The sequence below is a fragment of the Mizuhopecten yessoensis genome, unplaced genomic scaffold, assembly GCF_002113885.1.
Source record: "Mizuhopecten yessoensis strain PY_sf001 unplaced genomic scaffold, ASM211388v2 scaffold4121, whole genome shotgun sequence".
Classification (NCBI taxonomy): Eukaryota; Metazoa; Mollusca; class Bivalvia; order Pectinida; family Pectinidae; genus Mizuhopecten; species Mizuhopecten yessoensis.
In genome coordinates, this window is record NW_018405386.1 from 1619618 (window position 1) to 1633389 (window position 13772).

The window sequence follows — 13772 nt, forward strand, 5'->3', positions numbered from 1 at the left end:
TTTATTTCAATTCAACAGACCCTGAGGTCAACATGTATTATATATGTATTATATATGACATAATATAGTTACCATATAAACAACAACAACAACAATAAAACGCTGAACAGTAAGTGTCTAAAGTATTATGCATTTCAGATATTCCTTAAAACTTGACAGAAAGTGGTGCATAATATCTGAATTATAAGTTTGGATGTTAAGGTTAATCTGTCTTTGGCTCCGTTAAAATAACAAAAATGAGCTGTAAAAGAAATATAGAATATTGCGTCGGGAGCAAAAGTCTATCATCACAGAAATACATGTCTGAAATAATGGTTTGGTAGTATTATATAGACTTATCTGTCCTTCTATAAACAGTTCCGTTTCTGATCTGCTTCTTCATTATTTCCAACCTCCTCTTTACAAAAAAAAATGTGGAGTGGGATAGAATCGAGAGAGGGTGGGACTNACACTCCGGCCTTCCACGCAGGCGGCCGGGGTTCAATCCCCGAAGTTTTCGTATGCACGGATATTCAGAGAAAGTGTTTTTCTGGTGCCCACATAACTCCAACAACCCAGGTGGAGTATAAAATGGTCTGGGGTGGATGTTGCAGTATCAGTGCTGTAGCATTCAAGTGAAGTGGTACTATAAATGATACCGTTGGAAGTACGGTCCCACTACAAACAGAACACATTACATCTCTAACACACACGCAGGCATACACACATAGGGAGATATTAGCCAGGTGGCATATGACGGATAAGGCAGCTCCTGCGAATTCCTCAAAATTGTATTGATTAATGTATATGCTAATTGTATTAATTGTATATCTATGTACTGTAAAGCGCTTTAGAGTGGCTTATGTTAGCTAGATAGGACGCTTTATCAAATGTTGTATATTATTATGTATGAGTTACCTCCCTTTATGTTTCTGGTTATAATATAGATACAGCATGGATGCCTTTTGTTTCAAACTAATTCCAGCTAGTAAAGATTTCGAAGGAATTCTTAAAGATTGTTCTTGGGACATTCTGTTCTATAGTAATTGCACTGGCAAGAAACAAGGCCACACTTAAAAGCAAAGTTCACTTTTTAACACATTAACATTCAGATAACTAGAAAGGCTGCTCTACAGGACCGATTTCTTCTGCATTATTTTTTTCATGTAGTTGTAGTCGTTGGAGGAGGTGAGCCAGGAACCCCCGTCCGCTATGATGACTGTCCCCGTAACCAGCTGAGCAGCATCACTGACCACGTAAAGGACAGTATTACCGATGTCCTCACGCTTTCCAAATCTCTGTATCGGTATACCCTTCACCCTGTCGTCATGCACTACATTACCACCTGTAAAATATACCATACTCCAATGCTTCATGATATTTTGAGGGAAACATAACTATGTGACACATACAAAAAGGATCTCAAATTCACAGACATTACATTTGATTTCCGTGAGATGGAGTTATATAAAAAACAGATGTAATGAAAATAAGATTATTTTTACCAAAATTGGTTAAATTGCACTTTGAGATTAATTAGACGTTGGGAAAAGAATATACCTGCTGTTACCAACTGCTTGTTGTAAGAGGCAACTAATGTGGGAACCCCCTGTATAATTAGGAATTTATTTTTGTGTCGTCTACTTAGGGACATAAAAAGTGACCAAAACTGATCTGCTGCATCCATGGCAACATTTCGTATCTTTAATTTTCTCTCTACTATTGTTTCCTAATGCATTGCTTGGCAATATATCAATTTTGGCTTCAGTGTTGAATATTTGCCCAAGTGAAGCGGGCAATGGGTTCTGTCCCAAGGCCTGAAAATACCAAAATACCAAAAGGTCCTTACAAATGGTATTTTGTATTCCCTGTTAAATGTTCATCAGTTATGGTAATGGCAATAACTGGTTCACCCGCTGTCGGCATAATGTAACCGGGTAAAACAGTATGCTGGGTGCCTTCCGTGTGGTAGTTCAGTGAGGTAGCACTCGAATGTTGGCATCAGATCTGTGCTATTTTAAGGAAACAACAATTACCCTTTCACCACTGTAGACCAAAATGGACTCATCCAGATCAATGCATGGTAGAGTCTACTAAAGTTACACAAGGGTGAAAGGGTTAAGTACACCAACATACCGCATCCAGCACGCATGCATACATTTCACACATCGAAGAATGTCCTTAATTAAATTACCATAGCTGTAAAAAGGACACAAACCAAACCAAAGCAATCGGTCTTGAAAAATCAAAGGAAAACCCCAACAGTGTTGCCAGTGTTGGTACTCTTGACAACTTAGCTACCTAGTCAACAGAAGTGCTCTTGCCCAATTGTGCTACAGTTATATCCAGAACGAAATTAAGGGGAGGTTACTGTATGTTTGAAAAACAACAACACTGGGATCTCTAGTGTTATGCATGCTGCTGGACAGGGACACTTAACAGGCTAATTAGTTTATCTTACCTAGCCGTCTCAGGCCCTCTGTGTCCTCAATTGGTCCTGGTGCCACACACATGACCCTCACTCCGTCCATCCCCCACTCCACAGCCATGTGCTTGGTCATCGCCTCTGGAAATATAAGAATTTTTACATTTTTCACCAGACCCTCTAAATTATTTTGAATTATATGACTGTGACATATGAGACTGATTTTAATTAGTAAAACTGAATTCTAACTTGAAATGCTCTGAACAATATTATTAATTAGGAACGTCTAGCTTAGTTTCATCAAAATCAAACAATATTTTCTTGCAGAAACCAGAGGGTGGACGGACGGGTACTCCCTATACCATAATATACCCTGTCAAAATTGTTGTTGAATGCATAAAAATAAAAACTTTCACCACACAAATGCCCATCCTGTGACTCTTGAATTTTGCCGACCTCTACCTTTGATTGACATTTAGAATTGTTTAAGCCCTATCCTTGTCTGATCCTTACAACTGAATAACAATTACCTTGCATGAAACTTAAATTTGTCTGGCCAATTATCGTTGTTTAACCCTTCCTATGATTGACTCTCTACCCTTGTATGATTCTTACAAACTCCCTCCCCTTGTATGATTCTTGCAATTGTGTCATCCCTACCATTTTTTGACCCTTACATGTGTTTGACTCCTAGCCTACCTTCTTTGACCCACTTTATTAAATTGTTCCCTGTATTTGTTCGACTCCTAGCCTACCTTATTTGACTCACTTTATTAAATTGTTCCCTGTATTTGTTTGACAATTAAACTCGCTTGACCATTGACATGATGACTTACCTATCGCGGCCTTAGCTGACCCGGCATGAGCCTGGAGTGGTGTTCCACGCACGTGTAACATGGCGGTGATGTTCACTATCACTCCGCCGTGATCCTTAAAAAAATGGCATGACATGTTATCAAAAGCTATCTGATAAAATAAGCAGATGCTTGAAATAAGTCCAAGAATTTATGTTTCCCTCAATTACTGTAGTTATAGGCAATAAGCCCATGCATGGTAATAAAGCCCACACATACCTGATGATGGACCAATCCATGCTCATGATTGAGTGTAGAGAGAGCCTTATTTTTTTCAATTGCTTTATGAAAGTAGTGAAAATAAGCCATAGCATGATAATATCCAACACTCGCCCATATTTTTAATATATCAGTCAATCAGGGTCCATAGCTGCCATCTTAAATGCTTGAATTTAAAAGTTGGCCTTTTGATATGATGTATATTCCCTTCCACTATTTATCACTCCCACAAAAAAGCAACAAAGTCAGCTCCACAGAACTAGAGATATCAATGTTATTGTGTCAGCCATGCAGATGTCATAACGGCCATCTTGAATCCTTGAATTAAAACATGGTTATCCCTTACGTAAAACACCCAAAGTAAATCAGCTGCATAGAATATAAGTTAAAACTTATGTCATCTCAACCAATCATGGATCATATTGTATTCTAAAATGTAAAAGTCTGTCTTTTATTTTAAAGTATGTCAACAAAGAATAACCACTCAAACTGATAACGTCAGTCCAAATGATCTCAGGTTATAACCATTGTTCTCTCAGCCAATCGTGAGGCTATTGCAGCCATCCTGAATGCAGAAACTCGAAAGTCTGCCGTTTATTACAGAGTATATCCCCTAGATATCACTCCCACAAAAACTTGAATAAAGTCAGTTCCATAAGTTACAACGGTTATTGTCTCCGCGAATCGGAGGCCATGGTGGCCATCTTGAATTCCAAATATCACAAGTTGGCCATTTTATGTATAAAAGGATTTTCCATATGTTTCACTTCCAGAAAGTTTCAGTGTGATTGATCACATATTTGTTTAAAACATGTCTGAACAGGGCTTGACACTAAAAACAGGTCAATAACAAATATATTTTACAAATATGCGTATCACAATAATAATACAATATCAATAAAATTAAATAACAGAAAAACAATTTATGGCCATTAGGAATATTGAAAGTCTTACCAACCTTCATGTATTTCTCGTAGATGACCTTGCTGACATTAAATGTGCCGTGAGCATCAATTTCCATTACAGTTTTGAAAGCATTAAAGGACAGTCCAGTTATAGGTGATAGAAAATTACCAGCGGCACCTAGAATGGTAGAAAACGAAGTACAAATGCTTAAAGCACTATCTGTGTAGATAATGATATTCATCTAAAATTTCTTGTAACGGTTTATCCAATTACCGTTGCAGTAAAAAAAGGAAAAAGAAAAAAACAAGCATGACTGTTACCTGTAAAAACAACAAATACAATATATCATTTGATTTGTTGTTTTGACTTCTAAAAGATTTAATTAAATATTTATCTTCATACTTGGTCCAGTAAAACAAATGCCACTTGTAGTTACAAATTATGGATATGAAGATCACATAAATATACCAGAATTTATGAGCCTTTCTTATTATATCAACACCTACGAATTAAACTAAAGTCATATAACCTTCAACTTCAGATTGAGATATTTAGTAGGATCTCCAATGAGACGCAATGTTATAATTTTCATGAAGCAAGCTTCAGCGAGTTTGAAAGTTTATCTATCACAAAAATATCAAAATTGACAAATATGTACAAAGGGCAATAACTCAGTAAATTGTGATCCAGGAGACTTGGCTTAAGTATGGGACCTTCTGCCATCACGAAATGTAGTTAATATACACAATTTAGGCAATTGTAGAGAACGAAGTATGTGACATTTGCCTTGGACAAACTAATGCATGTTAACCAAAGGGCCACAACTCTGTAAAAGATACACAGGCCCCGATAGCATACAAATTTAATAATTGTATGGACGAAGCATAAGAAATATACCCTGGACAAGGGGACAGGTAGACAGACAAACAGTCCTCTCTTGTAGTAACAGTACAGCACTAAAAATTGAACACTTCACGAAACCTTCAGCATGTTTTAGTCATAAAAAACCGATTCAGTAATCATGGATAAGATTTGTACAAACCATTGATTAGGTAGTCTATTCTGCCGAACTCTGTGAGTGCTATCTCCACAGCTTTTATAATGGATTCCGGCTGCAAACAAATTATCAAAAGTATGTTAATATATACACTTTTAATATACCATCAATATTCTTTCAGTCTGAAATATATATATATACACATTCAGTTTTATAAACAAATAATACCGTATTTATCCTGGAATAAGCTCAGGGGGCTAATACATAAACTCTGCCCAAAGTAAGGTGCGGGCTCATTGCATGCCAATGAAATAGCATTTATTAGCATTTCTACTGAACTTTATTTGACAAGGGTGGGCTTATCACCAGGCATGGGCGTATTGAAGGATTTCTACAGTAAACACTATGAAAACTGTTGAAAACAATCAAATGTTGTCTTAGTGTTTTAAGTAATGGATTACCTGTAACGGTGATTTACTGACAATTTGGAGATGAGATTCATAAAAGTGACAATTGTTAAAAGTTAAAACAAAGAGAAACTGTTTGAGAAACTGGGGGAAAACCCAGCACAATTGTACTCTATGTATAAAGGCAGAATAGTAACAAAAAATAGTTACGTAAAATTTGAAAAAAAAATCAACATTATAAACTTCGAAAGTGACACATACTTCCCTGACATCCATCTGTACGGGGACACATCTCCGACCTGTGGCCTTGGACAACGTCTCTGCAGATTCCTTCAATTTGTCCATCCTGCGACTACATATAACTGTATCACACTGATGTCTGAAAGTTTAAAACCCAGAGATGACATGAAATGTCTTAACAGCTGACAAATTCAACTACACCTGCTTTACTTGTCAACATGTGTTTGACAACATATGACAATATGAACGTAGATCATTTACACCAATACGCTTTTAACTTACCTCATAAAGACTTCTGCAATAGTGAAGCATATCCCTGTTCCTCCCCCAGTGATAAAAGCAACTTTTCCCCTGAAATAAAACAAGTGTCAAGGCATAAAATAATACCATTTGTATCAGATTTTAACTATTACAAAGGGGATACACTTGATACTATAAATCTCTTTTATTTCAAATGTTGTTTTATTAATACAAGTTATATACCGGTACATGTCTCTTACTGCACAATGTATAAGCTGTCTGAGAGTTTGGTCGGTATCAAATATGTTGTTAATAATCTTAAATAAATTAATAATGTCTCCTCGCATCCTTCGGTATTTTAACGTTAGTAGTTTTAGTATTCTGAGGCGTTAACTACATCATAAATCTTTTAATCCTGGCAGTAATTTTGTGGCTCTTCTTTGTACCGATTCTAGAAGCTCAATTTCCTATTTTTGTGTAGATTCCAAACACACGCCGCATATTTTCATTTAAATAAATAAAAGACCTCCCTATGAGTCCAACAATGTATATGACATGCAAAAGTCTAGGTTTCTGTCCCAAGTCTTATTTTCAGACGATATACTTTCTTATTTCATACGCTTATTTCTTTGTCCTCTCATGAAATAGCTTCTTTCACCCCTGTGTGGGTGGAACTGTATATATACTGGATCATTTCTGAAGAGTATCAACATAATTTTGTAGAATAGCTTGGTCCTCCTCGGTCTTCATTTCCCTAATACTGATGATTAAGTGGTTTCGGGTAAGTCATTGACATCTTATGACAAACAGTACCGGTCCAAGGACGCTGCCTTGTGGTATTCCGCCCAAAACTGGATACGCCTTTGATGATGTACCGTTGACAATGACTTTTTGTGTTCTTTCTCTTAAAAAATGTTTTATCCATTTTGTTATTCGTTCGCCTATCCCGTAGCTCGCTAACTTTATCAGCAGCGCCGGTGAGGGACTTTGTCGAACGCTTTCATGAAGTCTAGGTATATAACATCGATTTCACCACCTGTATTCACGATCTCCAACCAATCGTCAAAAACTTGTATATGTTGTAATACCGTTGACCTTCCACTTACAAAACCGTATTGTTTTTCACTGAATATATCGTTTTTTTATAATATAAGCAACGATTGCACCAGTTTCATGATTGTTTTGCCAACTACGCTTGCAAGACTGACCGGTCTATAATTACCCGGATCTGATTTGAAACCCTTTTACAAATTGCGGTAGTTTAGGCCTATATATAATTTTCCATCATTTACACTTTTGTTGTAAATCATGCTCAACGGTTAAGAGATGTAATCATACAGTTCTTTCATTACTTTAAGGTGCCTATTGTCTGGTCCTGGTGATTTAACAACTTTTTAACGGTTTCCTCGGTACACTCAAATGGACGTATTATCAATGTTCTTTCTAATTCCGATAGTTCCCCCGGTGCCTCCTTTGTGAACACGCTACTGAAGAACTCAGCTAAGATTCCTGCTTTGTATTTGTTTAACATTTTAAAATAGCGCCAAAACAGCCTGTCCTCTCATTTTACCTGATTCCCTTTTATTAAGGTTGAACGATAATTTAACAACATTTATGTTCAAGTTCCATATATACAAAATTGAGTTCCCTTTGCCCAAGGAAGTTCTACACAAACTTTGGTAAAAATCCCTCCACATCTGAAAGATAAGGATATTTGAAGATGTATTCCCCTATTTGGCCCTGCTCCTCAGTCCTAAAGGGAGGGGGCACATCCTTCATTTGTTTAAAATCACTGAAATAAAACTGAAGGAAAAGGGTTTTAAACATTTTGAAATTACTACGTTCCCCCATTCGGTGCCGCCCCTTCTGCCCCACAGATAGGGCCACACTCTCCGTTCATACAAAATTGAGTCCCCTTTGCCAATGGATCCTCCAATCAAACAGAAGGAGGATTATAAAGATTAACCACACGTTCTCTTATTTGGCCCCGGCCCTCTGTCACCAGGGGTGCCACACCCTCTGTTTATACAAAATTGAGTTCTCTTTGCCCAAGAGTCTGAGCCGTTTAGGACAAGTAGCGTTTTCAGAAAAGTTGACGGACGGACGCCACGCTACGGCATAACACCTGGTCCAAAGGACAGGTGAGCTAAAAATGAGCGGGACGGCAGTTCATAAAATAGGACGCCACAGTTATAGTTCACCCCGGTGATGTGACCCCTTCGGTTTATGAGGACTGACTGGTTGAGCTACTTCTAAAATCTAGATGTAATATTTGTGTGACTACAGACTAGCTGCACTGCAAATATCAATGTAGGCATTGGTAGTTTTTGGTTGGTACTAATACTAACACCCGGCCTTCACGCAATACTTATACTGTACATACAAATAGTGTCTCGTCGTCAGAAGCTACATACGTTATCGCAGCTAGACAACAGTAGGCCAGAGACGTATTACGTCTCTGAGTAGGCCTACTTAGAGCGGCCCGACAGTTGTATTAACAGTTACCTGAGTAATTCCGATTGGAAGATGTACTTGTAGTCTTTGATGCATTCCTCCACGTGGGACGGCGTCCGAGACATGGCTAAATCGTTTGGAAGGTGTTGTGGAACTATGGACTGTGTCAGGTGGAAATTGTTTACATTCAAGTAAGCAAAACACGTCCTTCCGGTTCAAAAAAGGTTACCGCCCACCCACTTGCACCACGAAATCTTTATTCCCTCCAGCACCACAGAGAGTGTTAAACGGTCCCTGTACATAGGTGGTCGCTGTGATCCAGTAGTCAATATCATAGAGTCCTGTCAGTGAGCTTCAAACTTAACCTTGTTATCGTGAATTATGGTTTCTGCGATAGCATGCACGTGGTGTGTAAAAAGAAAGACTGGCAAAATCACCATCATAAACATTTTGAACTGAAAAATAAGGTGAAACACTAGTGGATCCTAAAGGCTACACATCATATTTGTCGTGGGTCTTATAAAGTTAATGTCATTAAGTAGATATCTCACCATTATTTCTGCTCAATAACTTGACAAGGGCCGCAGTGGTTAAGGTGTCGGACCATCTGTGATAGTTAGCCTTCCAAGACTGGGTCGCCGGTCCTTGGCCTACGCACGTCCTCAACTGACATTTGATAGGACGTTAAACCACGATACCCAACCAACCAACCAACCGTGACCTACGTGGGGCAGTCGCCAGGTACTGGACTCCGGTCGGTGGTTGTTCTCCGGTTTTCCTCCATCACCAAAACTCGACACGACCTTAAATGACCATAGCTGTTATTAAGACGTAAACTACAAACAAACCAAATAAATAACTTCACTATTTCTAAACTGCAGCATCTTTACCACGAACATGTTTTTACTGGTCCGTTACAGGTCAAGTTCATCAGGGACGTATACTGTCCCAGAGTTCATTCAACGTAGATTCCTATGTACAGTCGGTTGCTACTCCATAGAATTCCTTTACCACATTAACTATATCGTCACCAAACTTGAATAAACTGTTGTTGGTTAGTTTTTATACCTCTCATTAATACGGTCAAAGGTCAAGGTCATTCAAACTGATTTCTTCAATCTAATTGACAATGTTTCTGCTCTATCCAACTCTGTGAAAACCAGTATTTTGTCAGCGGTAGACGCATACTTTCCATCAAGTCTACATCTTGTCTCCAGGTTGCAATTTTTCTGATGTAGCGCTTAGTTTTAAAACTTAGTCAGACTTAACTCATTGACCCATGAAATTTCAAAATGAACTATTCCAACCTTTGAATTAGAAGAGTTCAAATGTGTCTTCATGTGTGCAAGAGTTCAACCAGCTATCAGTTTACGCGGAATATTCCTATCAGGCAATGATAGCCCGTTCTGAAAATTGGTTGATCACTTTGTATGATGTTCCCTATATAGATTTTAACTTTGCCTGTATGCAATATGGTAATTGGAGGACAACACGTCAGGTCAACGTACCAGATTCAGGTCAAAACATGTCGTCTTCTATCAAAATTACACAAAAACAAAGACATCTGATTGCATCATCCTTTAAAACAAAGATCCCTGGACAATTATGTAATTGAGAATGCAGAATTTCAGATTTCAAAGGTCCCAGTTATCTGACAGTGTCCTCCTGTTCCGTTAGGTTTTTCTCTTGCACCATCAATATGGAATTAGTGTTGTAGTTTATCCTCAATTAAATCACAAGTTTTGTACTACAATTTGCCATGGAAAAATAAAATCCAGACAGATAATGGGAGTCCAGTGCAGAAAATAGGCCAAACTTTAACTAATAATAATACACAGACTAGTTAGGTTCGATTTGAACAAGCCACACAATCTACATGTTGTTCATGATCTGTGGTATCAATCTGTCCAAGTCAATTTAACTTTTCTTCATGTCCATATAACCATAAATACACCATAATACAAGATCGCTCACCTGGATATCTAAGTAATCATGGCAAAATATTCTCCAAATGAGATCCAAGGGAATATGCCAGACCCCAAGGCCAATCCTTGTAGCATATCTGTATTTAATTTTTTATGTCCAGCAATTTTATGTATGGTTATGGGGTGGGGATCTCAACTGATTCCAAGCTGTGACTCAGAAACAAGGTCCCTAGGGTTGTGGCCATACCCCAGGATCAATTCCAATATCATGACTGCATTTCTCTTTTTGCCCAGCATTTGTATATATAGTTTTGGGTTGGGGATCTCAACCATTTCAAAGTTATGACCCAGGGGTTATGTCTGCAAGGGTGGGGCAGACCCTGGGGTCAATTCTAATATCATGACTGCATTCGTCTCTTTATGACCAACAATTGTATATATAGTTTTGGGGTGCGATCTTAACTGTTTCAAAGTTATGACCCAGGGGTTAAGTCTCCAAGGGTGGGGCCAGACACTAGGGCCATCCTGGAAGCAAATGTGCATTCATCTCTTTATACTCAGCAATTGTATATAAGGTTATACAGTGGGGATCTCAACCACTTCTAAGTAATATTTTTTTTTTTACTCCACTCCTTAGCCCAGGGGTTCAGCCCCACCATTTGAACAATTTTGAATCCCTGCCTTCCATGAATGCTTCCGACCAAATATGATTAATATCCATGGCATAGTTCTACAGAAGAAGTCGTTTATAGCAATATAGCCAAATTGTCCCCTTTTGGCCCCGCCCCTCAGCCCCCCACCATTTGTACAATTTTTAATAACCACCGACTCAGTGATGCTTCCAGCCAAATATGGTTGATATCCATCACTTAGTTCCGGAGAAGAAGCTGCTTAAAGCAATATAGCCAAATAACCCTTTTTGGCCCCCGCCTCTTAGCCCCACCAGTTGTACAATTTTGAATCCCTGCCTCCCACGAATGCTTTTGATTGCCCATCATCACCCTGGGGGGTCAGCCCCACCATTTGTATAATTTTGAATCCCCACCACCTAAGGATGCTTCCAGATAAATTTAGCTAAATTCCAATCAGTGGTTAAGAAGAAGTAGTTTAAAGCAAAAGTACAGACGACGGACGCCACAGTATGACATAGCTCCCCTTGGTCCTTCGGACCAGGTGAGCTAATAAATAAAGGGCCTGAACTATGTATAAAGTGGGGCATAAAACCTGATTTTAGTGCGAGAGATTCCACCTTCCCATATACATAAATATGATAAGTTTGGTCAACGTAGGTGAAATAACATGCAAGTTATGCTCCGGACAAACTTCGGTATTAAAATTAAACAAAGGGCCATAACTCTGTATACAGTGAAGCAGGAGACCTAATTCCAGTGCACTGCACACCTTCTGTGGATGATGCAGGTATACTTTAAGTTTCATCAAGATATCTTTAACGGTTTAAAAGTTGTGGCCCGCGATTAGAAGAACCAGTACTAATACAATGTCTCCCTTTATTCGAAGGGGAGACATAATCAGTTAATTCCTTCCTATTAGACCCAGTTTTCATTGTATATGGCCATATGCCATCACTTACATAGAAAAACAAACAATCCATCAATGTTATTAGTTTTATTTATTCAAGATGTCCATTTAGCAAAAAGCTATCACCGTTAATAATAATAATATATCTTAATATTTAGCTAGCTATAAGCAGCAAATTGTATACACTTATCCAGTACATGTACATGTAGATCATCACACATGATAAAGACTCCAGAAAATATATCATTTGTCCCCCACAAAAAAAAAATTAAAAAAATTATTGCATATCACCATGTTTTAAACATGTGTTTTTCTTATTTCTTTTCATTAGAAACATGAAACAAATCAGCATCAAGTTTTTTCACATTTCACCAGTTATATATCTGGAGGTATTTTTACTCTAACTAGATCTATGACCAAATATCATGGACACAGCTGTTTTTTGCTGCACAGGCACTAGAATGACGGTGGCAACCAGTTGTGTCGAGAGCTCTTTCCTACTGACATGTATCAAGTACTATATCTACGTGGGTATTATCAGATCAACCTTCAGCTTGGGTGGATATAATCCGATCACCTTTCAGCCTACAGTAGGGTGGGTATAATGGGATCACCCCTCAGCCTACAGTAGGGTGGGTATAATGGGATCACCCCTCATCCTACAGTAGGGTGGGTATAATGGGATCACCCCTCAGCCTTTAGTAGGGTGGGTATAATCTTATCACTCCTCAGCCTATAGTAGGGTGGGTATAATCGTATCACCCCTCAGCCTTTAGAAGGGTGGGTATAATGGGATTACTCCTCAGCCCTTAGTAGGGTGGGTATAATCTTATCACTCCTCAGCCTATAGTAGGGTGGGTATAATCATATCACCCCTCAGCCTTTAGTAGGGTGGGTATAATGGGATTACTCCTCAGCCCTTAGTAGGGTGGGTATAATGGGATCACCCCTCAGCCTTTAGTAGGGTGGGTATAATCGTATCACCCCTCAGCCTTTAGTAGGGTGGGTATAATGGGATCACCCCTCAGCCTACAGTAGGGTGGGTGTAATGGGATCACCCCTCAGCCTACAGTAGGGTGGGTATAATGGGATCACCCCTCAGCCTTATAAGTAGGGTGGGTATAATGGGATCACCCCTCAACCTATAGTAGGGTGGGTATAATCTTATCACTCTTCAACCTACAGTAGGGTGGGTATAATAGTATCACTCCTCAACCTATAGTAGGGTGGGTATAATGGGATCACTCCTCAGCCTTTAGTTGGGTGGGTATAATGGGATCACCCCTCAACCTATAGTAGGGTGGGTATAATAGTATCACTCCTCAACCTATAGTAGGGTGGGTATAATGGGATCACCCCTCAGCCTACAGTAAGGTAACAGCATAAAGAGTTCTGCTCCCTATACATACTACTCACATATTACATAACTGCAAGGCCTGTTATTGTTTTCTAGCAATTACAGAATTATTTATTCTACATTATTTGCACTACATGTCTACATGTATTATTTTACTGGAACTTTTACACTAATCTGCCAGGAATTTTTTGTTTAAATGCATTGGGCAGATATTTTTTTTTTTTTTTTTT

General features: G+C 38.6%; 1 protein-coding gene across 1 annotated transcript; it reads right to left on the minus strand.

Annotated features, from left to right (window-relative positions):
* Positions 1–830: 830 nt before the first annotated feature.
* LOC110448641 (peroxisomal 2,4-dienoyl-CoA reductase-like) lies at positions 831–9051 on the minus strand. The gene is made up of 8 exons (XM_021495004.1): positions 8773–9051; positions 6310–6378; positions 6049–6166; positions 5426–5495; positions 4436–4560; positions 3241–3334; positions 2441–2545; positions 831–1324 (listed from the first exon to the last, which is right to left on the minus strand). Exons 1-8 carry the CDS (start codon positions 8844–8846, stop codon positions 1110–1112), a joined length of 870 nt encoding a protein of 289 aa, XP_021350679.1. The 5' UTR covers positions 8847–9051; the 3' UTR covers positions 831–1109.
* Between the last annotated feature and the right edge of the window lie 4721 nt (positions 9052–13772).

Excerpts from the sequence above, each read along its gene's own strand:
- LOC110448641 (XM_021495004.1), bottom strand. The coding sequence starts at position 8,846 with ATGTCTCGGACGCCGTCCCACGTGGAGGAATGCATCAAAGACTACAAG. Across the intron at positions 2,546-3,240 it reads GTCAGCTAAGGCCGCGATAG|AGGCGATGACCAAGCACATG; the intron begins GTAAGTCATCAT and ends TTATATTTCCAG. Across the intron at positions 1,325-2,440 it reads AGAGGGCCTGAGACGGCTAG|GTGGTAATGTAGTGCATGAC; the intron begins GTAAGATAAACT and ends TATATTTTACAG.